The sequence below is a fragment of the Diceros bicornis genome (assembly GCF_020826845.1).
Source record: "Diceros bicornis minor isolate mBicDic1 chromosome 3 unlocalized genomic scaffold, mDicBic1.mat.cur SUPER_3_unloc_1, whole genome shotgun sequence".
Taxonomy (NCBI): domain Eukaryota; kingdom Metazoa; phylum Chordata; class Mammalia; order Perissodactyla; family Rhinocerotidae; genus Diceros; species Diceros bicornis.
In genome coordinates this window covers 1,329,808-1,356,164 of record NW_026690897.1, presented here as the reverse complement: position 1 = coordinate 1,356,164, position 26,357 = coordinate 1,329,808, and the positions used below count along the sequence as shown (strand labels likewise).

At 40.9% G+C, this 26,357-nt stretch overlaps 1 protein-coding gene across 1 annotated transcript in view; it reads left to right on the top strand.

Annotated features, from left to right (window-relative positions):
- LOC131401998 (centrosomal protein kizuna-like) overlaps positions 1-25,883 on the top strand; it is a 304,927-nt gene extending 279,044 nt beyond the window's left edge. Inside the window, 5 exon segments of the mRNA XM_058537009.1 lie at positions 6,589-6,640; positions 6,643-6,747; positions 7,874-7,939; positions 22,588-22,692; positions 25,783-25,883. Of these exon segments, the coding sequence (XP_058392992.1) occupies positions 6,589-6,640; positions 6,643-6,747; positions 7,874-7,939; positions 22,588-22,692; positions 25,783-25,883 (429 nt within the window).
- Positions 25,884-26,357: the final 474 nt, after the last annotated feature.

Below are 26,357 nucleotides of genomic sequence, written 5' to 3'. Positions count from 1 at the left end.
AGGTATGATACCACTTGTGTGAATGTTCTTTGAGAAAGAACCATGTTCTTGAGGAAAAACAGAACCTGTGTTTTTTAGATCCGTTCCACACCTATTGATAAATGTAGATCTTTTTTTTTTTTAGGTCAGGAAGGTTAGCCCTGAGCTAACATCTGTTACCAATCCTCCTCTTTTTACTGAGGAAGATTGGCCCTGGGCTAACATCCATGCCCATCTTCCTCTACTTTATATGTGGGATGCCTGCCACAGTATGGCTTGATGCACCTGCCATGCATCTGTCCACGCCTGGGATCCCAACTTGTGAACCCTGGGCCGCTGAAGCGGAGCAGGGAAACTTAACCACTATGCCACTGGGCTGGCCCAATAAATGTAGATCTTAAGAAGGATTTGTTTTCCGGTTTTGTTGTCCATTTTATCTAGTACCATTTTGTAACAACATTGTATTCCATTCTTGTTCACTCAAGTAGGTCACATTTCAGCCGTGTCAAGGCTGAAATAAGCAGTGGTCTACTGCCCTTTCCTATCTAGTCATCTTTTTTTAAAAAGGTGTTGTTTATATTAGAAAACGTATTCCCAGTTCCAGACAACCAATCCACTCATAATTTTTCAAATAATAACTCCATTATTTTTTTTTTAAAGGATCTCTCAGTGTTGCTTGGTTTTTGTTTTTGTTTTTTTAATTTTATTTATTTATTTTTTCCCCCAAAGCCCCAGTAGATAGTTGTGTCATAGTTGCACATCCTTCTAGTTGCTGTATGTGGGATGCAGCCTCAGCGTGGCCGGAGAAGCAGTGCGTCGGTGCGCGCCCGGGATCTGAACCCGGGCCGCCAGCAGCGGAGCGCGCGCACCCAACCGCCAAGCCACGGGGCTGGCCCAATAACTCCATTATTAATGAGAAGGGGCTGCCCAATTAATAACTTATGAATCAAGTGCTATTCTGCCTCCCCTCGTAGGTTTTTTGTTCCCTTTTAAATCATCCTGATCTCATCTTAGTGACAATCATAAAAATTACCAATAAATTAATCACAAAATCTGTCCTTAAAAATCGAAGTAAGCAGGCAGTTTCTGAAACTGTTAGGTTGTGACTGAAGAAATGCACAGCCGTAAAGAACAATGTTACCAAAATGACGTGGGCAGGGCAAGCCTTGCAAACTTTAGAACAAAATGCTTTTGTGAGTTCTAGGACTGTTTTGATTTACATGTCATGCTTTTACTATTAGCAAAATCAAGTATCTTTGGTTGTTTCCCTGTATTGAAACAATATACACCTTTAGTAAATAGCATGAGTTACATATTTCTCTGTAGATAAAAATCTTAAAAATAAGAGATTTTCAAAATTTAAGAAAGTTCTACTAAAAATTACTTGGCTAAGAGTCTAATGAAGCTCAGAAATATTTACTTTGATCTCTTGGGTAAATGGCTAAGTAAACAGTCACATGTAAATGATGTTTACCTGTGGGTCCCCTTGCTGTCAGCTAGAGTCAATCCTGTCTCTTGAGTAAATACATCATTAAAGCCGCTGCAACTCGGATTATGTCCCCTTGAGACCAGATAAGATCCACAGCACCCGCATACCCTATTAGGCAATTACATAATTGAGCTGCAGGCTTTTAAATCAGAAAAATTTATAATTACTTGATGTGGGAAAAAAAATGAGTTGGGTGCTTCATTAAAACACAAAGTGACTTAATACTCCTTCTCTCCTAAGTGATGTCTGTTTCCACCCAGGAGAACTTCTCCAGGGAAAGCAGAGTGGCTTACTGGTGGCACTCATAGAGTGCCCCCACCACACATACCAGCAAGACACATGACTAGTCACAGAAATCCCTTCATCTCTCCCTAAGGATCGACTGTTCTCTTGATCTTCTCTCTTGAATACTCATTTGCTGGCTCATATGAATACTTTCCGCTTTCTTTTAATTGCTGCACAGATAAAATCCCCTTCCTATAACTTAGACATACCTTAGGTGATGATGCTTGCATTTCTCTTTAAACATTGAAAAATTACTTCTGGTGTGCAAGAGGAAGGTTCTTGAGGAAAAAGTCAGTTAAATCTGTGTATTAGGGGAAATTGTCATCTACTGTCTACATCCGTGGTTTTTAATTCTCTTGCTTTTCTGTATCTGCATTAATAGCACTGATTTACATATAGAAGGAAATGTAATTTTATTAAATGCTTTCACATTCGCTTTCTGTTTGTATTTGTACCATGCATCGCAGAAATCAGATTCCTTTGGAGCTAGCATGTGTTTTTCTTAAAAAACTAGCAGGAAAAAAAGAAAACCAAACTTGGAATATTAAGGTAAACAAAAAGGAGAAAATAAAATTGCCCGTTGACGTTGTGGTGTATGGTTTTTAATATTTAATATATTGGCAAACATGGGTTGTACTGTTTGTGTCCATAGCTTCTTTTTTTCCCACTTGTCACAAGTGAACTTCCTTTCATACCCATCACATGTTCTTCTACATCATTTCCAACAGCTGTGCAGAAACCCCTGCGTGGATATTCCACTGTCCCTTTAACCAGCCTCTTGTTCAACATTTAAGTTGTTTTTAATTTTTCCTGTAGTAAAAAAATTTCAAAGAACATCTGAGCAATTCAGTTTGTACAAATATCCATGCTATTTCCTTAGAATGAATTCCTAGATGTAGAGTTGTTAGGTCAAAGGGAATGTGTGTCTTTCAGCCTTTTGCTCTGCACTGCCAGATCTCACTCTGGAGGGGTCATCAAAGTCACAAGGAATGGAGGAAAATATATATATATATAATCTGAGCTCTTTATGAAACTGGGTGCTATCAACTTTTTTTTTTGGAGCACCAAATTGAGAAGTGCAAATGACATCCAATTTTTTTGTTCATTTGACCTTTATATTACCATTGAGGTCAAACTTTTCCCCTACCTGTTTGTGAGCCATTTGTGTTTCTTCTTTTATAATTTGCCAGTTCATGTCCTTTGCTCATTTTTCTATTAGGTTAGTAATGTTTTTTCTTGTTGACTCGTAAGAATTGTTTTTATATAAATTCGTACAATTTGTTGCAATATTTTGAGCAGTTTGATTTTTGCCTTTCATTTTTCTTAATGATATTTTGGACACAAAGTCTTTTCCGTTATTATCTTCATCTGTCTATTTATGCATTTGAATATCACAGTTAAGTTTCTGGATATAAATTAAGAGGCAGCCTAGATGACTCTTGGGGTTCTAGACCTAGCAGGAACCGTAACGGACCTTTGAGAAAAATTCTGGTAGAACTGAGCCAGTAATTCTAAGTGTCCTGCTAAGTGTAAATCATAGGACGATTTGTCTTTCTAAGATGTGAAATATGACCATCAGTCATTCTACAAATAGTGTGTGCCTTGGCATTGAATTTCTAAGCCTTTTCTCCTGGCTTCTGGGAAGGCAGAAAAGTGAGGAACTAGTTTGTTCTATTGACTTAGGCTTCAGACTGCTGAGAACAGTGAGACAGTCCCCAGTCTCCCTCCTGGGCTCCAAATGTATGAAATCAAAGAGAGCCTTTATTAGCTAACAGATAAGTTGAAACCCAAGCATAGTCTATTCATAAGCACCATCAGGAGGCCCATGGTAAAACTGTTGTCTGGTGGCATTTTTCAGATAGAGAGCTCCAATTTGCAGAGCCCATTCAGTCCCAGCATGAGCTGTGTAAAGCAGCTTGTTTCCTCTTCTCTGGGCTTTTGTTTCTTTGTAGGTATGGGTTAGTGTTGTCAGTTTCAGACTGCAAGCTCCTTCAAATTGGGGGCTTCCTTAGAAATATGCCTGGCTAAAGCATCTGCAAACAGTACATCCTGAGAATGTATTACAGATGTTTTTCCTGACTCTGCAGAAGTTGTTTTTGACTAGAAACCTCTAACCATTCCTTGTCTGAGATTGACTTTTGTTTCTGTCCCTGCTTATCATTATTACCTGCTTATTAGGGATTTATATTGTGGGTTCCCTTATGAATGACCCATTGGGCAGATCTGCTGCTCTCTTTGTTGGCTCTGTGGTCCAGTAAAGTGAAGCCAACCATTCTCATGTAATTTGACCATCCATCAAAATCCTTATAAAATAAAAGACTCATCTTTGAGAAATTATCTCTAGGATTATCTTAAAAGATGAGTCCTTTTATAAACATCTCTATCAAAAAAGTAAGAGAAATCCTAGAGATAAGAGTATTGAGTAGTGAAGATAAATGGGATAAAATATATGAAATAAATGAAAACCTGCAGTATGCCCACTACTTTATTTACCTCACCATGGTAAAAAAAAAAAAAAAAGAGGGCAGAGTGTAGAACTAGTAGCAGTGGTGGTATTCTTATCAAGCATACAAGGACTTATTAGAAAGACATTTGCAGGATTATTATAGCATTTTATTCTGTGTTCTTTTGAAACCCAGTTGGAACCCAGCTAAAGCAAAAGAGGGTCTTAATATGAAAGGGGTGCACAAAACAGTGAGATAAATTGTGTGTCATCATTGAGGGCCCAGTTACAAGTAATCTGAGTCATTGACAATCCAAAACAGTTTCCATTATCTGCAAATTCTACAGTAAAAAGTGTAGAAAGTCCTTTAACAATTTTATTCTTAAAATAGGTGTTAAAACAGTGGCTATTATGAAGTCATGCCAAGAAATTATTAGTTACAGCTATTGCATAAGGTAATACGACGAAGAAATGCATATTTGAGGCTCTCTCAGAATGTTTGAATTATTTTAGGAAAAGAAAATTATAACTTTCACTTCAGAATTTGGGTCAGTTCTTTTTGTTCATATTCTAAAATGCTTTTCATAGATCCAGGATGATTGGGCACACAAAATAGGAGCTTTTCTCTCTGTGGAAACAGACAGACTAGAGCAGGAGAGGTGGAGATCTGGAAATGAGACAGGCCACAGTGGTCCAGCTTGCGTACTGACAACTGAGAGATGGCAGATCAAGGAGGTGACACTCTTCTTCACACCTGTCTTCCTGGACAGATTCTGGAAGCAGATGTAGTACAGTGGTCCATGTAGGCAGCTGGAATTGAGGCATTATGGCAGCCAGTGATGGGAACCAGCCCTGGCCTGAGCTTCGAGGGCAGGACTCTACACCTGAACCCCAGTGTGCAGAAACAGGGATACAATGCAGGTCATCCCAACAGAGAATTATCACAACTCGAGTAAAAGTCAGGGACTACTTTATGTAAATAGAGGAAGAGCTCCTGGTTACTAGAACTGGACCACAGACAGGTGCTGGCTACAAGGCTAACTTGACACCAAGTCCTTCGGCCGAGGAGACTAGAATTCCTTAAATCCCCTGAAATCAGCTGCTCCGGCCCCTAGGATAGGCCGTGGATCCAGGTGGCCAGCTGGTCCAGGGGAGGGCAGAGGGCAGGAGCCTTGCAGGGATATCAAGGCCGATGGCAGTGGCCTTGTATGTTCAAAGCCAAACTTACAAGGCAAGATCTTCCATATTCTGCCTCTGTGATTCTTCCTGTCAGGGCATCTTCATGAGGAGAGATGATTAATCTTCCCCCTTGTTCACTAGAGAATTATGTTGTTACCCCTTCGCTCTCAAACTAAAGATGACCTATGAGGCTTTGTCCAGTTTTGCTCTTCATATTAACTTGTAGAGTCTCGTGTCCATTCTACAGGTTGAGTTGGACATTTCCTTGTATTTACTACTGTTGCCAGAGACCAGGGAAAGGTCAGCACCACCACCGCGATTTCCTCTCCCAGCTGCCTGGGCAAATCACCACTTCCAAGTAGGAAATGAGAGAGAAACACACTCTGGCAGTGGGACAATGTCATCATTGGTTGTTTAACTCTTGTTACCAGTACAGTTTTATTTCTTGGGGGAAGAGTGTTGACCTAGAAATTAAGAGACATGGGTATTTACCTGTCCTGTTAATTTTTACTTTTTCTCTGCCTCTCAAGTTGGCTGTGATAAAATCTGTGCCCACCTCCCTGCCCAGGACACATGAGGCGATATGGGTAAGACAGTTTGGTGCCCTTTGAAAACAGATAGGCAGTGTGGCTAGTAAGTTTCCTGAGCTCCCCAGCAGACTTAGCAGCAAAGTGCAGAGTGTGTTTATCCTTGATTGACAATTATGCTTTAAAATAAGGGCAATTCTCTTTTTGCTTAGTGTCTCCTTCTCAGCCACCAAGTTTTTCTACAGTCTTCTCATTTGGGGGAAGTTCAGGGGTCATTTCTGGAAGGATGGGGATACTGCAAGGTCACATTTTTCCAGATCTCTTTCTCAATCCAAACCAACAGCATTCATGCAATGAGAGAGTCGATCTTGGATAAACCAGCCCAGGTTCACAAGAGTGGTCACATTTCACATACGTACTTCACAAGTAGAACACTTCAGCATGACATAAGATTCAGGCCACAAAAAAATGTATTATTACAAGTGTAAGTTGTTGTAAAGAATTAAATTATGCTGCAAAATAATCAGATGTTATTTTATCTTGAAGACATTTTAATTTCAGTTAAATGTCAGGAAGCAAATTAAATCCAAAGTAAAGCTTAACCTAAAGTTATGTCTGAAGGCTGGGTCTTTGAGACCAACGGGAATGTGGCTAGAGTTTATTTTTATTTCTTTTAAACACTGTAGGCAGCAGCGTTATTGAAAAAAGCCCCTACAGAAGAGTGTGACGATAGTTCGGCCGTTCTGAATCATCTTGCAGCTTGCCATCTATTCTGAATGACAGTAGTGGAATAAAGGAAGCGAAACCCACTCTATGGCTCAACAGTGTTCTTACAAGGGAACAAGGTAACTGTTGTTAAAGGGTCTGTCCACAGCAAAAACGCATTCAGAGTCAACGCAAACACCCTTTCTCAAGGTGTACCTATAAAATAAAGCAGACTCAAGAACACTTCTAATTTTAATATGTATAATATGTTATTTGTTTTATACCACCTTCCAATAAATATATGTTTTCATTTAGTCTAACAGGAATAGGAAACCTAATTGTAGATCTGCTGTCCTGCTGAATTTCCAATAAAATAAGTTTTTATAAATTGAAATCTTAACAGAACTAACAGCACTTGGCAGTAGATAATTATTATCATCCCACAAAGATGAAGATGATTCTATGAAAATGAGTCCATCAAGTACTTCACATAGAGTACTGTGATGTTTTTGATATCACTTAATAGAATTTACTCATAATTGGTAAACATTCTTTTTAATTATATTAGAACCTTTTACAAGTTTAAACAGATGATCAAGAATCAGAGTTTATGCCCCCCAAAACTTAATAACCAATTTTTAGTATCCAGAAATTGTGATGATTATTTTTTTTTAAAGATTTTATTTATTTATTTTCTTCCCCCCAAAGCCCCAGTAGATAGTTGTCTGTCATAGCTGCACATCCTTCTAGTTGCTGTATGTGGGACGCGGCCTCAGCATGGCCGGAGAAGCGGTGCGTCGGTGCGCGCCCAGAATCCGAACCCGGGCCGCCAGCAGCGGAGCGCGCGCACTTAACCGCTAAGCCACCAGGCCGGCCCGAAAATTGTGATTATTTTAACGTTATTGTTAAGACATGCCAATAAACCGCTATAATGTATTCCCAGGAGAGCTATGAGTTGCTCAGGATATTCAGAAGTTAATACACATGCACAGGATTTGAGGCTCGCTTGTTTTAAGCCCCAGTCAAATTTGGTAGATGTCAGGCTAAATCATTTTGCATGAAAGCAACATAGAGATACCTTAGTTTTAGAATAGGTTTCTTTTTAGGAACAGTACTATTTCAGACAAGAAATAAACTAAGCAAAGAAAGGAGGTGGGGAAGCAGTGAAAATAAAAGGAATGGCAGTTAAGAAAAAAAAAAAGCAAAGGCCTATTCCGTAAATATAACCTTGAAATACACTTTTATTATCGTGTGTTTGATTTTTAGACGTTTCAAGTGGCTGCGGAGACGAGAGCAAGGAAGAGAGCATGGCAGCAAAGATTCCAATCACAGGTAAAGTTATGGTTGCCTAAGAGTTTCAAACACAGGATTCAACCTTGTTTTATAATCAGAACATTCTAGGTTAGTGGTGTGTGGACTCTGCTAAGAGCAAGTATATTCAACTACTACGTGCTGGAGGGGACGATTAATTGTAAGAGCATGACATGTGCGCTTACATTAACATAAACTGAGGTGGAAAATAACCATGCCTATTGAATTCTTCAGATCATGTTACACAGTTACACGTGTGAGCACCCCATCACATAGCCTTTCAGCACCTGCGTCTGTGTGACAAGGTCAGTCTCCATGGGGAACACCAGTCATTGTGTGGCCAACTACAGCTGTTTCTGATTTTACTCTTTTCTTTCCTGTGATAATTGAATGTGTCTCATTAAAATAAGAGCAGGAAAAAAAAAAATGCCAGACAAGAAGCTTGCTTGTGCCTCAGTTACAAAGCCCATGTGATAATTTAAAAATTTTAGCAGTAACGTTTCATCAAGACCTATTAAGATTTCTGCACATGTATTACGCTTGTTTAGCTGGAATCTGAATATCATTACGTTTTTAGTTTTAGAATATCAACAGCAGCAATGAGTATTCTGAACAGAGTTCTATTTGTCATACATCTAAATTTACTAGGATCTCATTTTGTAAAGTGGTACACTACTTCATTATAAATTCAAAGGTCTGACTTTAAATATTTATACAAGTAACCGCACCACTGCAGTGCGGTACTGAGGCACGCATCTGCACATGTGGTCGTTTTGTTGTTTATAAGCGGAAAAGAATGGCTTTCTTTTATGACAATACAATTCATAGCCTGATGATTAATTTTTTAAACTCATGTTTCTGTGATGAACTCTGGTTTTGAAAAAAGAGTTTATAGTAGAGCAATTATTGTATATATTCTGCATCAGATAATATTTCATTCCGAAATACAGAGGTTTTCTTTTCTTTTAAACATTTTCCCAGTGATATGTTTATTGCATTTTTATTCTTCATTTTGAGAAAACTCTGGTAGCGTTCCCTCTTTATTTTTTTGTTAGTAGAAGTGTAGATGATCCCAAATTGCAGATAATCAAGAAGTCATTTGGAGACTTTTCTCTTGCATTTACCTTTGAATGCAGAAGTATCTAATGACCTCTGAATTTATTTCAGTTAAAATTATAAAGACTTATTGGAGAGAAACCAGGAAGTGATCTCGTTGCCCATTCTTGCTTCTCTTTTCAGTATTCTTTCCAGTCATTCCTTGCTGTGAGCAGATGACTGCCCTCAAAATTAGTGCAAACGTTATTTTCTCATAGACTTTCTTTATACGAGAAGAGACAGTCAAGTACTGGAGTTTCAAATCTTTCTTTTTTTCTTGCAGAAAGAGGTGTGATGTGCCTAGAAATAATAAGGGCTATTTACCATTAAGATTTTTAAAGAAATTTTAATTCCAACAACCTGCCATCAGTCAATTAATAGTTGGCAGTTTTAAAAAAATGCTTTGTGGGGCCAGCTCGGTGGCGTAGTGGTTAAGTTTGCACGCTCTGCTTTGACGGCCCGGGGTTCATGGATTCAGATCCTGGGCGCGGACCTACACCCTGCTCATCAAGCCATGCTATGGAGGCATCCTACATACAAAATAGAGGAAGATTGAGAAAGACGTTAGCTCAGAGACAATCTTCCTCAAACAAAAAGAGGAAGATTGGCAACAGATGTTAGCTCAGGGCCAATCTTCCTCACCAAAAAAAAAAGAAAAGAAATAAAGAAAAAAATGCTTTGTGCCTGTTGCATGCCAAAGTTTTAGACATATAAAATAACTTGGGAGATATAAAAATAAACTTTCAAAGCCATTTACTTTGAGCATTTCCATTCTGTCCTCGCCACCATACTCTCTTTCTTCTTTGCTCCCCACCCACGGGACTTCCCATGAAATTAATGTTTGAGGGCCTCATGTGCCTTGACTCTTTAATGCTGTTGTCATGTCTGTCATTGAAACTACTTTGATCTCTAAGTTCTTTTTTCCCCAGTTTTTTAAATTGAGATATAATTGACATATAACATTGTATTAGTTTAATCTCTAAGTTCTTGACCATTATCTCTTTATTAAATCTTTGTGTCTTTGGCATAATTATTTGGAGATTTGGCCTTGGTAGAGTAAAGCAGGTATATAGTTTGATTTAAGATAGAGTCTGGGGCCAGCCCGGTGGCGCAAGTGGTTAAGTATGCGCGCTCCGCTGTGGCAGCCCAGGGTTCTCAGGTTCAGATCCCGGGAGTGTACCGATGCACTGCTTGTCAAGCCATGCTGTGGCAGCATCCCATATAAAGTAGAGGAAGATGGGCACGGATGTTAGCTCAGGGCCAATCTTCCTCAGCAAAAAAAAGAGGAGGATTGGCATGGGATGTTAGCTCAGGGCTGAGCTTCCTCACAAAGAAAAAAAAAAGGGATAGACTCTGCCTCCCCCTTTATAATAGTTTTATTGAGACTTTCCTGTTTTATGGGCTGCATTCCTTCTAGAATATTCCAAAGAAAAGGAATATTCCAGAGGCTGTTCTCAGGGTTGAGGGGATGTTGCAATTGAGCCTGGGCTTTGGCATCAGCCGTCAGTGTCAGCATTTTACTCCCTGCTCTATTTCTCCACCTCTCTGAGCCTCTGTACTGGGAAAGCAGACATACCACCTGGCAAGATGGTCTTAAAGTTTACATGAGATCGTGTGTGTGCAAGTGCCAGGCGTGTACTAGACACTCAATACATGTAAGCTGCGATTCATAATAATAATATTCATGTGAATGTTAGTAGTAGTATTGATCTTCTGCACTGGCCCCACAGTCCCCAGTTTTTCAAGCCAATGCCATCTAGTTAAAAGGAATCTCACAAAGCAAACTCAAAGAGGAAAAGAAGCAGGGGGCTGGGGGTGCAGTGCCATAGAAAGCATAATCCTGAGACGAGTCTTGGAAAGGCATCTGAACACCACCTCCTGAATTGCGGTAGCCACTTGGGACCAAGACTCGCCCAAGCCCTGTGCTGCCATAATTCCTCCTAGACAGTGCTTCCCAGTGGTACCGCTAAATTAGTTTCTGCAAGAAATTTCCGCTTAAGAACTCAATTGATGATTTGAATCCAGAAGGATATTTACCCCATCAAAAAGGAATCTTGAGGAGAGTTGCATGATATTTTTGGAACTTCTAATTAGTCCCGTGGAGAAACCCTTAGAGAAGAATCACAACAACGTGGTGCAGTGGCTCCTGGGGATCTCACTGGTCAAGGCCCAGCATCTCTGCCTGTGAGTGACTATATGCCATAACTCTTACAGGCTCACAGGTGAGGGCATTGCAGGGCACATGGTTCCCAGGCGACAGTCCTCCCCTGCTGTGCCGCCTCACCGTGTGGATGGGCGGATGCAGCGTTTCCCCAAGCGTGTTCTGTGCAGGCTCCACCCCGAAAATGCTTCAGGGAATACACATTCTCTGACCAAATCCCGCATAATCGCTCTCTCCCTCTGCAACATGCACAGTGCAGGGAGCACGTTGAAAACTTTTAGACTTTCAGTAAATGACCCATTTAAAGGTGGGAACTTAAAGTTTCAAATAATTATCTTCTATTTGAAAATGGAATCCTTCCTATGAACAGCCAACAGAATTAATATTCTGTGGAACGTGTTTTGGGAAATATACACAGATATACACAGAATGTTTTTTAAAACCTTGAGTCTAATGAGGGCACCAGTATTCTTAATACACTAAAATTATCGTCAACATTTTCCCATGAGTCCTTTTTGTGGGAATCTCCCTTGTGGATGAGATTGCTTTATAATGAAGCTTTGGCTACTTTAGTGTAACTAAACCCAGTTGATGTTATGATTGAAAGTTATTTGTTAAAGCTGCTTTCTGAATTGATGTATTGACGACCAGCATGTTCCAGTAGTGAGTTTGGACAGTCCAGAAGTGCTCTTCTTTAGTGTGTGTCCTTCTGCGTGACTATTTGCTTTACAGCCGTCTCAGAGGAGATGTAGTAGAGAAAGACACCGAAGTGAACCCAGGCAGGCACCAGGAGTTTGGGCAGAATGGAGGGGAAGCTCTGAAGTTAGACTACTTTCAGAATGATGAGGGCCCTGGGGAAGTTTAACCTGAGAAGGGTACAAAAGCTATCTTTAAATATTTGCGAGGCCTCCACGTACAAGACAGAACGTTGATCAAGCATAATTTTAGATTCTAACTCAGGGGGCTCTGTGTGTGAGTGGTGCAGGGAAAGAATTCACAGCTCAGTAATGGAAGAACTTTCTAGCTCTTCTTTGAGGCAAAACCAAGCTGAGTGTCTTCCAGGTATAAGATTCTGTGCTGGGTGCTTGAACCATGGCAGGAACCTACTCTCTAGAGGGACACTGTGGAAAGAATTCTTGTTTCTGGAACTGACATTCCTTCTAATGCTAAGAGACTGTGATTCTCATTCCATATGAAAGAAATCAAATGTGCCAATATTCTCATTTCTTTATTTCCCTTTCTTATTTGCTTATCACTTCCAAATATAGGTCTCCGTGGCAGAGGGGCTCATCCTTAAAGAGTTTGCTGTCACTCTGAAGGCATCTGCTTTGTTAATCATTTGCAGAGTGTTGGTTTCATAAGTTGAGCTCCTGCAGTCTGTGCTAAGATTTACATAGAAACCCTCCCGTACACAGACCCACACACACAACCAGAATAAGTATTCCCACAGCCTGTATGATCTGTTGTTGTTAACACAATCTACCCCTTTTATTAGTCTGGTTGTTCACACTGAAGAATTAAGGTAGAAATGAAAGAATAATTTTGATGTCTATGAATGTGTGGTTTTCTCCCTATAATAGATAGTATATCATTTGCATGTATATTACACCTTTACTTTGGCTAAGTCCTGGGAATAAGACTGGGTCCTTGCCCCTCCTAAGTCTTCATCATCTCTGATCCTCACAACAGTCCTGTGGGGTAAACATTAGGGACCCATTCTACAGTCAGTCCAACAGAAACTTAGGAAGGTTGAGTCCTGCTCAAGGCCATATAGCTAGTGTGTTGGATCTTGATTCGAACTCAAACTTCAGGATTTAATCCCTGAACTCCTTCTGTTCCACCAGCCTGCTGCTTTCGTTTTACGAGAGGCGACTGCATCAAGGTGTCTGGATTAATTAAACATCAGTGTATATCATCACAAAAGATGAGCTCCACAAGGATGCTTTGCGAGTGACGATGAGCGAAGCTATACCTTTCCTTCCTCTTGTGTTAGGCCTAGAGAGGTGGGCACTTGCAAGGATTTCCGAGTATGGATTTTGCCAAGAGGTGTGTGTGCCCTTTATAAAGCGGGGCGAGCCTGAGAACACGCGCAGGACTAGAATACTCAGGCCAGTGCTTCCCTGGAACACTTAGACCAGGATTAAAGCCATGCTTGTCTAGACTATGAGAGAAAATCTCATCTGAACTACTTATACCCCCAAGTGAAATTTCCCACGTTGGCAATTTTATTTGTATTCATACTGAGTTTACCTCTGAGAGTGAAGTGAGTTTTAGTTTTAGCAAGTGACACAGGTTATGCTAAATGTCATAGAAACCCATCACCTGACACGGTATCTGGCACACAACACAGTGGGCACTCAGTTTGTCAAACGAATGAGTAAAAACGAGTTGGAATCCAAAGATTAAGGAGTTTCCTTAAATGCTTGTTGATTCAGGCCAGAACGCTGTCTCTTTCACTCAGTCACTCTACCAATGCTTTCCCCACCCCACGTGCCCATCCTGGCAAAACTCATCTCCTTAAGCTCCATGTGAAAAGGGCTCTCAGCTTTTATCTGAAGAGGATTAAGCCTCTAAGAATGTCCATTCAGCCTCTCATTCTTTTGACTCCTATTCTCTCGGTCAAGCTGTGTTGAAAGTGGTTGCCTGACAGTGCCATTTCTCACTGATATTCTTTGGCAAGCTGAAATATTCAATGTCATACTAAGGTATGTCCATTTAGAAGCTGTGAGGGAGGTCAGCCACTTGGGGTTCTGGGCAGTGCTTCTCAAAACGTTATTGCTTGAGTTTTACATCAAATTGGAAAAGGCTGGGAACATACAATAGCCAGGTTGTCATTGGTGACTGGATTTACCCTGGGAGAGAAGACTGTGGTGACAACGTTGGACGCCAGAGTACCGTGGCGTAACACTGCACTAAGGAGACTTTACTAAGAATGGGTCTCACCTGTCCTGTCCCAGAAATGCATGAGAATCAGGAAAGACGTGTTACCTGCCAAGCCTGGGAGCCCCAACTCGTGCAAAACCAGGGGAACCATCTCATGCTGCTGGATTGTCCACTGCAGTCCCTGTGGCCCTGTCTCTGTGGTAGATGTCAGGCTGCTGGGGCTTCCCCTTTGCTGCTACAGCAAAGCGTCTTCACTCATGACATTGCAGGGCGGTGGTGTTTGTTTAACATGGTCAGTAAAGAATGAAAGGCACCTTTCTGAAGAGTGTTTTCGATTGGTTGCTCCTGCATTCAAGGAAATTAATTCATAAACGACTAGAGAAATTCTCCTTGGTCGTTGACAGTAGAATCCTGGGTGGATACCTATGCCCCAGCCACACCCTTGACCAGTTACATCAGAACCTCTAGGGGTGGGGCTCAGGCATCAGTCTTTTATAACACCCCCAGGTGACTCCCCAGGTTTGAGAACCATGGAGCAGGGGGTCTCAAAGCTGAAAGAGCCTTTGTAGGTCATGTTGTGAAACACCTTCATTTTATACAAGAGACTCAAGTGGGGAGAGAAGAGGTTGGGCTTCAGATATTTTAATAAAATCGAGGATCAGGAAGTGTATTATTTTCCTAGGGCTGTTGTAACAAAGTACCACAAACTTAAAACAACAGAAATGTATTCTCTCCCAGTTCTGGATGCCAGAAGTCTAAACCAAAGGCCAGCAGTGCCGTGCTCCTGAAGGCTCTAGGGGAGAAGCCTTCCTTGCCTGTTGCAGCTTCTGGTGGCTCTCAGTTTGTGACAGCTTGACTTCAGTCTCTGCCTCCATCTTCACATCACCTTCTTTCCTGTCTCTGTGTCCACTCTTCCTGTCAGGATACCTGTCATTGGATTTAGGGCCCACCACAAATCTAGGATGATTTCATCTTGAGATCCTTAACTAATTACATCTGCAAAGAACCTATTTCCAAATAAGGTCACATTCTGAGGTTCTGAGTGGACATGAATTTTAGGGGAGACATCATTCAACCCACTGTAGGGGGTGAAGAGAGATTTCTTCATATTTTACATTTCTAACATCTAGTTCATCTTATACATTGATTATTCCTGACCCTACTATAATGCTAATGATAATATTATTGTCTTTATTTCTGATTCTTCTCATTATATAAATCATTGAATGCAAATTGCTAAAAATATTGTTTTTAAAAATATTTAATTATGCCAATAAAATATAGCTTCCTGATCAAGATTACTCAGTCTTTGAAAAGTTCAAGATTGCATGACTTGGAGAGTTAAAAATTCCCCTCCCATGGCTGAACAATGTTAAGTGGCAGGCACTATGGTTATAAATTTACATATGAAGTAATACCGGCAGGACTGTTCAGTTCAGTTTTGGAACATTCGTTAAAGTTCAGTTACAAGCCTGACATTTATCTTCAAGTGTAATTGTTGAATTACTCCGTAGAAATTAAGAATGTGATGTAAATATTTTTTTTTTAACTGAGGAAGATTCACCCTGAGCTAACATCTGTTGCCAATCTTCCTCTTGTTTTTGCTTGAGGAAGGCTAGCCCTAGGCTAACATCTGTGCCAGTCTTCCTCTATTTTGCATGTGGGTCGCCGCCACAGCATGGCTGACAAGTTGTATAGGTTGGTACCCAGGATCCGAGCCTGCGAACCCAGGCTGCCGAAGCAGAGCATGCCGAACTTAACCACTATGCCATAGGGCTGGCCCCTAAATATTTATTTTCTGAAGCAGCTCCAGGCAACTCATGTGAAGTAGGAGTTTCTCTTCTCTGTACATCAGCAATCTCTGAGAGCACAGAGAAACCTTGGCAATAGATTTACAGGCCCACGACACTGGGGGAGTGGAGTTTATTGCAGAAAGTCTGGACATGAAAAGTGATTCTGGTCATGGATCCAACCTATGTATCTCAGGTTCACATTGACTTATGGCCTTTGAAAAAAATCCTAAATATAGATGAGTTTTCTGTATTTTCAGAATTGTGAAGGCACCCATATCCTAATATTTTCTTGTTTTCATTTGAGCAGATTACTAGACAAATGACTTCTGGATTTTCAGTGATAATATTTATCTTTAGAATTAATTTTAGAAATATATGTCACAATTTTTATTTTATTTTACAAAAATGACTATGTTTGCTGCATCAGCAACACATCTAGTAACAGTGTGGAAAAAAATTTGCATGGGTGTAGAAATATGTGAAAAGTAACAGCACTGGGAAACTCAGTGGACAGAAAATACTTTTCAAATTTAATTTTTAAATTTCTACATACTTCCTATAGGAATAGTAATTCCCCTTCCTTACTCAAAGATGCCCAGTTCTTTGTTGGTTCAAGGTTTTTCTATTTGTAGTGATGGTATTGTTTGCATCTCCCTTTGTTACTCCTTTTCCGGGCCCAACTTTTCTTTCTTTCATTAGGGATTTCTGCGCAAGCCAGGGGCAGATTCTCTGCCTGGAGACACCCCTAGGGGCTGGTGAACCCTGTCTCTCTCTGGTTCTTGTAATGAGTTGTTAAAAGCACTTGTTCATCAGATATTTTCTTTTTCTTTTTATTTCTAGATTTAGAAGTATTTTAGCAGGTGTACATTTGCATATAAAAGAGAATAAAAGATAAGAAGTTGAGGCTTTTTCTTTCTTCCCTCCTCAACATCATCTCTCTCCTACCTCCCTTTATTCAGCATGTTTTCACTTTCCTTCTCTGGCTGTTTCCGTTTTCTAGACACGAAATGCATATCAAAAAAAAAAAAAAAAACAATCTCAGTGATTCTTCACCACTTTGTAGGAAGATAGATGATTGGGTTTGGCTGGCTTATGTAACAAAGTAGGGAAAAACATATTTATCTCTTTGTGTCATCAGTCTGGAATTAATAGCCAAGGATGGATTTTAACCCCCTGGACTCCTTTATTTTATGTTTTAAATTGCAATATTTTCTACTTTTTAAATTAAATCTTGACACAGATTTGAGTGTATAATAGATGCTTGACTGAGAGATCCAGAACTGAAAGCTTGAGCATGCAGATATATTTGTTTCTGTGTGTACCAGAACATTCTAATTGACAATGATTGTATTCTTTAGAAATATTTGTTTTATCTAATTATATGCACTTCTCAATAATTTTCTGGGAGTTTGACATGACTAATGAGCGGAAATGTTGCTCTAGAGTTCTCAGTCACAGGCTGGAAAGTAAAGCCTTAAGGGGCTACCTAGTCCTCGAATTTGCAGACTTAGGGTTTACTTGCAGTTGAGAAGACTCAAGTCTTTTCTCCTTGGAACTGGAGGAACTCGGCCCCCACTTGTCTATAGCAGGCTGATTTGAACTCTAGACTTGTTACTTTTGCTCTTTTGTTCGTTCATTCATTTCGTAACTATAAATCTGCAGGGCAATACAGTGCAGCTTTGAACTGCGTGATTCTTCACTATCCTTCTTCCTTCTAGGAAAGCCTGGGCCTGAGTTACCAGAAACTTCACGCCCATAGCTTTGCCTCCTTGACTTATGAAGTTGGCGTCCTGGCCAAGACCTCTAGGCTTTTCCAGGAGGAGGTCTGAATTGTTTGAGTGCCCCTAGCAAGACGTAGACTCTTGCCTCCAAAGAGTCTGAAACCTGGTCTATTTGATACAAACAGCTGCTTAAAAACCTCCACACAGCTGTTGCAGCCTGCCTTAGATAGTGTGTTCCCGGGTCTCTCAGCTCTGTCAACTACGAAAGCTTTTGCTAACATCTAGCTTCTAGCCCTTGGCTGAAGTTTTTCTCCGAGTGTTCTTGTGCCACTTTTAGGGAACACAGAAAAAATTGCTCACCACCATCTAGTTTCGAGGTTTCCAGTGTGTTCTGTTTGGCCTGTGCAGTGTTGTATTTTTTTTTTTAAGAAAGGCAGGAGTCTGGCAAGACTAGGCCCACTTTCCCACCTGGCAGCAGTTGGCTGTAGCCGGAGAACAGCTGTCCCCCTGGCCAGGCATGTGCTCTCCAGCTGGCCAGACTCACTTCTCTCTGCTACCTGCTTGGCCCCAGAGCATCTGCATTTATAATCCTGCCCTGTCCAATCTATGCAATTTCTGTTCTTAAACCCTCTTCCCTTGTTTCTACGCAGGCTATGTAGCCTTTATCCTCTCATTGTTATTTTTTAACCAAACCTTAATTTTGTTTTTCCTTTTTGGGTTGTTTCCCAGTCCTTCAAATGTTTTGTGCAGCTCTTCTGACTAAAACAGGGGTGACTGAGGGTGTGATACATGCCATGGGAGAATGACCACAGCTCTGAGCATCTGCTGCCCGACACAGACCTCCTGTTAGACAGCAGCACCTGCCGCCTGCTCCAACCCCTCTGGCTGGTTTGGTGTCTTGGTCCTGCCTCAGTTAGTGTTTCTTCCTCCAAGTGAATACACTTAATCCTTTCACCTTTTAAACTTCACTTTGCCCTTAAACCACATGAGGAAGCATGCATCGGGGATGGGAGCAGGCCATGTGCCCAGCAGTCCTCAGCTTGATTTTGCCAACCCTCTATTACTTAGGTCAGGGCGGCTATGTCCCAGATAAAAATTGTCCAGGTGAGCTTCACTGACTTTCCGCTTAGAGAAGGGCTACAGAAGGTTTAAAGATCAAATACCAGTAAGGAGCTATGGCTGGGAAGCGGGGTGGGCTCTGGGAGAACGAGACTGGAGAGACAAGCTACATCCCTCCAAAACTGTGTACGGTTGAAAGCAGACTCAGGGCAGCCTTGAAGGGAAAGGCCAGTTACAGAGTCCAAGTCCTTCAAGAAGCAAGGGAAGGGTAGATCCTACAATTCCTCACCCACAAGAAAAGAAACTTTGTAACTATGTATGGTGACTGATGTTAACTAACTGTGGTGATCATTTCACAATATGTACAAATATTGGATCATTATGTTGCATACCTGAAACTAATATAATGCTGTATGTCGATTATACTTCAATTAAAAAAAAAGAATAAGAGGAAGGAAGAGAAGGAAACCAGAATGGAAAGTGTGTGGAACATGGAAACGGCCTTTCTTTTCCAGAGTGGTAAAATGGTCCCTTGCTGCTAATGTGAATTCACTTCACATTCCTCCCTTGCTAGACTCAGACCAGTGATAATATCCGTACTGTCCTATATTTGGACAGAATACTTAATCCTCCCAAATGTGAAATTAACTCACAACTACTAGCTTTATATTTTTCACGAAAATCTTCTCCTAAAAATAAAAGGCACGTGTTTTCTGAGGAGCAGGAGAGCCAGCTCACTGGAGTCAGATGATTTACCTCACAACAATAGATGAGAGGAAAGCCTAACTCCAGCTTCCAGCTGCCAGGAGCCTTTGTTTACCAAGAAGCTACTCTTTTTTTCTTTTCCTATTCTTTTTTTTTTTTAACTTTTATCTTTGCTCTCTTTTCCTTGACCAAGTCAGTATAATTGAGTGCAGAAATAGCATATGGTCATTATGATCTGGACTTGTATCCTAAAAGCTGAAAAACTTTTTGGTTGATCTTTTAGAATAAAAACAAAACAGAATATTTTTACCTCTTTTACAGTGATTCCTTACCTTTTTAGAATTCTTTGATTTTATTGATACTTCTCCTCTCCCAAAAGTACCTTACCACAAATCTGAAGTAATATAGGTAGTAGGACTGACAGGAGAGTGTTATGATGCTGTCCTAGGACAGTGGGACTAATCTACAGCAAGAAACACTTTCTGTCCCAGGCCAGTACCCAACACATTTACAGAAGTTATGCAAAACAGTACTTTCCCCTTCTGCATGCATGACATCTGGTGTTTTCTTTATTAAATTTGTCAAAATACTAGTTCAGGTTTGCCCAACTAATATCACAATCCAGCAATGTTAAAAAGTGTTGCCTTAGGATTTATTATTTTCAGAGTTGAGTCCCTGATCTGTACATATTTTAACTATATAGCATTTAATATTTCAAAATATGATGCTCATTTTAAGTACTTATTTTTATCTTGATTGATTCTCAGTAGGGCAAGATAAGTTACATTTTTATTCGTCAGCGTGACGGTAGTTTTAATCCAGTAATAAGGGGCTCATGGTTAAGTTCTTAAATTGAACCAGCAAAAGCAGGAAAGCAGTGATTGCCAGCCTCTGGTGCTGACAGCAGGAGTCCTTTTGTTTGTGGCCACGTTGGAGATGTGGACGTGGATGCTGTTTTGTTATGTCTGTGCTAAAACTCTATTTCTCCAGCCTCTGTTTCATCCAGGCATCCTTGAGACTTGAGGTAATGGGAAAGTTGTGTCTCTCAGGTTCTTTACGTGATCATTATTTATTGTTTTTCCCAACAGTCTTCCCCACTTTAACTTACAGCAGACACTGTTAACAGTCCTGCAGGGTAAGGGTGTCCTGTGGGTGCCCAGGCTGCTGCTGACCCCTCTGGGGCACCTGGCTTTGCTCCCTGCAGATGCTCTTCTCTGTCCCTACCATGAGCCTGGTTAGATTTTCTCAGCGGTGGGTCCCCCAGCTCATCCTGCTGCCGCCTCCCCTTCCTGACCTTCCCGCCCCTCACTCAGCCCAGAGACCCCACACTCAAATGTGCAAGCCTGAGGGCCAGGGCAGCGCGTGCTGCAGAGGACCAGCTGCCCAACCAAGGCAGTCAGTTACGTGTCCTCTGATTCATTCCTGTAGCCGCTTCTGCAAGGCCTGGACTGGAGAGAAACCATTTTACTGTGAGGTGAACCTATCCACAGACCCACTCAAAATAATGACTGGAATTTGGCCACCTCAAATAAATTCATACAACTTGACTTCGAGTCTTGAAACCTGGGTTCAACTAAATTGTTTTTTGTTTATTTGTTTTCAGAGTTTCTAAAAAGGGACAGTTCAAAAAACTAATTTGCATGCATTTGAAAAGTGTTAACGTCGTAGGAGGAATTCAAGAAACTTGTTTCTAGGTAGTAGAAAATTCAGTATTTCTGTGTATTTTTTTCACACCTAAAGCAGTTAATAACAATTTAGCAATATCATATATCCAATCAGTGTTCAGTCAGGAGCCAAGCAAATATCTTTTCAGTTGATTTTTTTTGATGAGTAGCCCAACTGTGCCATTGCATTGCATTTGCTTCATATGTCTCTTAAGTAGCGTCACCATATAATTTATTGTCTAAATTAGGAAACTTTTGATTAACAAAAGACAACTCTATTAATTATTATGCTGGGACAACAGGCAGAAACCTGAATTGTCATGGACAAATTCTACTTTTTATTTTAATTGTGGTAAAAAAATACATAACTTTAAATTTACCATCTTAACTGTTTTTAAGTGTGCAGCTCAGTAGTGTTAAGTATATTCACATTGTTGTGCAACAGATCTCTAGAACTTTTTCATCTTGCAGTACTGAAACACTATACCCACTAAACACTAATACTCCCTCCCCCTTCTTCCCAGCCCTTAATAACCACCTTTCCACTTTCTGTTTCTATGATTTTGACCACTTTTGTTACTTCATATGAGTGGAATCATACAGTACTTGGCCTCTTGTGACTGGCTTATTTCGCTTAGTATAAGGTCCTCAGGGTTCATCCACACTGTAGTATGTGACAGGATTTCCTTCTTTTTAAAGGCTGCATAATATTCCATTGTATGTACATGCCACATTTTCTTTATCCATTCAACTATTGATGGACATTTGGGTTGCTTCCATCTCTTGGCCATTGTGGAAAATGCTGTGATGAACAAAGGTGTGCCAATAACTCTTTGAGATCCTGTTTTTAGTTCTTTTGGATATATACCCAGAGTGGATTGCTGGATCATATAGTAATTCTATTTTTAATTTGTTGAGGAAGCTCCATACTGTTTTCCCTAATAGCTACACCCACCAGCAGTGCACAAGAGTTCTGATTTGTCCACATCCTCCACAACGCTGATTTTCTGTTCTTTTGATAGTGGTCATCCTGATGGGTGTGAAGTGATATCTCATTGTGGTTTTGATTTACATTTCCCTGGTGATTAGTGATTTTGAGCATCTTTTCATGTGCTTATTGACCATTTGTATATGGAGAAATGTCTATTCAAGCACTTTGCCCATTTTTAATTGGGTTATTTGATTTTTGTTATTGTTGTCAAGTGGTAGAAGTTCCTTATATGTTCTGGATATTAACCCCTTTTCCAAATATATGATTTCAGTTATTTTCTCCCATTGTGTAGGTTGCCTTTTCACTCTGTTGATTGTTTCCTTTGACATGCAAAAGTTAAGTTTGAGATAGTCCTGTGTGTCTATTTTTAATTTTGTTGACTGTGCTTTTGGTGTCATATCCAAGAAATCGTTGCCAAAACCAATGTCCTGAAGCTTTTCTCCTATGTTTTCTTCTGGGAATTTAATAGTTTTCAGTCTTATGTTTAAGTCTTTAACCCTTTTTGAGTTGATTTTGTGTATGGTATAAGGTAAGGGTCCAACTTCATTCTTTTGCATGTGGATATCCAGTTATCTGTGCCTTTTTTTAAATCTGTAGAAACAAAAGCCTACCAGTTGCTGAAGTGGTCTACCCTTCAGGATAATACAAATCAAACTGAAGACAGGTTCCAAAAGGCAGATGCTTCTGCATCACAACTGTCAGGTAAGTGAGCAGATTCAGCACTCACAGCCAGTGTCTAGGTGATCCAAGGCAGCAGCTAGTGCTGTGCTCAGGGAAGGGTGGTCATTCTTTGAAAGTTTCTGGAGTTTGCTTTGTAATAAGCTATCACTGGATCAGAATCAGCCAGTACTTTTTCAGTCCTTAACAAACAAGAGTTTGGAAGAGTCTTCCCTCCGGGATATGTGCCAGCCCTGGCATGGCGATGGTCCTTACAGGCCCTTGGATTATACCTGGCATGTCATGATAGTAACTTGTCGCTAAGTACCACAGGAGACACCCCAAGTTCTTTCTTTGCCCACATCTTCCAGTTTCTTAATCATCAATGGGGAACATCATCCTGGGCTATTTTCCCTCACCAGAATGTTGGAAAACTTTGGGTTTTTTAAATGAAAAGACTGTAAATCCCAGTAAAGCTAAATTTTAAGCTTAAGTGTAGTTCCTTCAATCTAGGATTTTTGTTTTAATTGTAATTTTCTTTGTTTTCGTATACTTTATTGCATTTTTATTATTTTCATTGGTTTTTATTTTATTACACCTTTTTTTAGTATGTCACTTCAGCTCCCTTTGTGAAAGTAAATGGATTCATACAGAAGGAAGTACACCTTAGTCACTTCCTTATCCTTACATAAACCACCATTCCATAATTTCACCCATCAGAATGAACAGTGATCTCTTAACATCACATAATTCCCAGGCCATATCCAGATTTCCCAATTGTCTCAAAGATGTCTATATCAGACAGGCATTTTTTCGAGGGACATGTGGTGCATTAGACTTAGCTGTCTGTCTTCAGAGAGCTATTTCCTAGATAATATTAGTGTTAGAATTGGTTGCTGCAAAATTCTGTTATTTTGGTTGTTTTGAGGATTCAGTGAGCCACTGCAGGCGAAATGCCCAGCACAGGGCCTGTTAGAGAGCAGCCCTCGGCAACTGCTGGCCGCGGTGGTGCTGGGTGTTATGTGAACTCCGCAAATGTGAGACATTGTAGTTGGCTGAGGTATGAAGCAGGGCCTCTGCCCCAATGGAGGGCTTCATCACTTTGGAAAGATGTAGCACTCGTGAGCCCTTAACCGTTTGCTTTTCACCACTTTCTTCACATTTGAGTCACAGAATTAGAATCCAGAGAGATTTAGAAAGTATTTATCCAACCCCCTCATTTTACAAAAGGAGGCGACAAGAGAGTAGCACCTCCCTCGGAGCCTTACAGCCAGTTAGCAGACACACGTGGTTGGAAGGTGACTCCACAAATCTGTGTTTGGTAAGTTTATTTTATATGGATAGTTAATTGGACAAGTTCAAAGGATGAGTAAATTTGACATAAGTTGTAGTCCCTTGGATGTATATCAAAAATGTTGGGGGCCAGCCTCATGGCTTAGCGGTTAAGTGCGCGCGCTCCGCTACTGACGGCCTGGTTCGCATCCCGGGCACACACCGACGCACAACTTCTCCAGCCATGCTGAGGCCGCATCCCACATACAGCAACTAGAAGGATGCACAACTATGACATACAACTATCTACTGGGGCTTTGGGGAAAAAAAAAGGAGGAGGATTGGCAATAGATGTTAGCTCAGAGCTGGTTTTCCTCAGCAAAAAGAGGAGGATTAGCATGGATGTTAGCTCAGGGCTCATCTTCCTCACAAAAAAAAAAAAATGGTACTATTAATATACTAATGATTAATGTATTTGTTTATTAATTTATTCATAAGTGAAGTGATACTTTATAGGTTGTATAATCAAGCACCCCTAGATTCAGTTCCCTCACTCCACACTCAAATTTACACTATGTGCTTTGCAAGATTCCACATTTTCCTGCGTTGGGATCACAGAAGTCCTTCTGGTGGTGTCAGCCATCTCTGAGGTCAGATACGGCCTCTGGCGTTTAGTTTACGTGTGGTCACACAATACTTTTCACTCTCACTCTCACTCTCTCGCTCTCACTCTGATCCTGGGGACTTCTCTGAGCTCCAAAGAGAAGCAGGAGGCAGGCTGGCAGGGTGGAGGGAAATGGAAGCCACGTACCCTGTGGTTAGCGTACCCCGCTACTGCTGTTACAGGTAGTGGTGAGGATGGGCACCCTGAACTCAGGAGCCACCCCAAATCTGACTATTGAAAAAGCAGTGCATGTTTCAGTTACTTTCTGCATCAGATGTGTTAGGTCTCTGCCTCTGGACCTGTCACTAAGGAAAGCCACTGCCACCTTGCGCCTTCCTTTCCATGTCTGAAAAGGCCTTATGCTGTTAAGCACATGGAAGCCCTCTTCAGGCTGAGCACGGACACATTGTTAAGAGAATGGCTTGGCTGCAGAGGTTACATGCAGGCAAGCAGGTTATAGGATAGAAACTCAGCAAATGCCTTTTGCAGAGACACCCATGCACTCTCTATCCGTGATCTCAGGTGAATGCCAGTTAAGAATCAGACTTGAAGCAGAAACATCCAAGGCTGAAGTCACCCAGCAGGCAGAGGTCAAGGATTGCCCTGCACGCTGATAGCATCATGGGAACAGTCTGGTTCCCCTGGCTCCAGGAAAGAGGTGGATTGTGCATCTTCCCCATCAACTTTTTCAGGCTGGTTAAAGAGTGGCCTTGATGGTTTTCAATGGAGATTCAGTCTCTCCTGGGAGATGGAAAAACAGAGGATTTGGCAGAGGGCTTAAGGGTGGGTGGGGTGGGTAACTGTCATCCAGCGGTGTCAGTTATTTCTGAGACCTGGTTCCCAGCACCCATTATTTTGATGATCCCTTGCTGCCCATGTGTTATAACAAGGTGAATTATCCAGTGCATGGTGCTGTAGTAGAGACCCATGTGCTCACATGTGCATCGTGGTCATTTGGAATAGAGCTCTTCGAATGATTTTATTTTTTATTTTTTGTGGCTTCTAAGTATCACCGGAAAACACTCCACTTCCTTTCAGAGTTCTATCAACATGTTCCTTGCCTCAGAAGCTCCCTGCCTTCTGTGGCTTGAGCAGCATCTTCCCCTGTTGACATTTGTTTCACCAAAGTTATTGTGAGCCCTCTTCTTCACTCGTTGCTGCGTGGTGGCTGACACTCTCCATGTTTGTGCTTCTCACAGGTTTGAATATTGGCAGCGGTACATTCAAGACAAAGACAACTAACAAAATCGCTTCGGAAGCTAGTTTTTCATCTAGTGAAGGAAGTCGTTTGTCAAGGTAAAGTCCTGAAAGCCTGTCTAAATAGTGGCAACAAGATGAGAAATGTCGCTACGCAATGAATTAAACTCCGGCCGCGTGTTCTTTTGTTTTGTGACTTGATGGAAGGTTATGGTTTGGGGTTTTGTTTATCTAAAATAACAGTTGAAACTTTAGTCTACCTTTGAAAATATTTGCACCAGAGCCAAGTATTGTTTTGCAGCTGTTGTTTCCTTGGTTTAAGACTCAATTGACACCTCAGTGAACCACGAATTAGCGTCTACAGCTGCTCGCAGTAGGGCTGCTTAGAGACCACACAATGGAGGGTGTCGGAAAAGGGCAGAGAGAAAAATGTCAGGCCTTAAAGGAAATAAAGTGGCCTGTTTCTTCTTTCTGAAGTGGCTGATACATATACTAGCAATTTCTGGTTATTTGTTTTTGTATTCCTGTTTCTTACCGAGTATTTGGCCTAAATTATTCTTTCCTTTCCTGATACTTT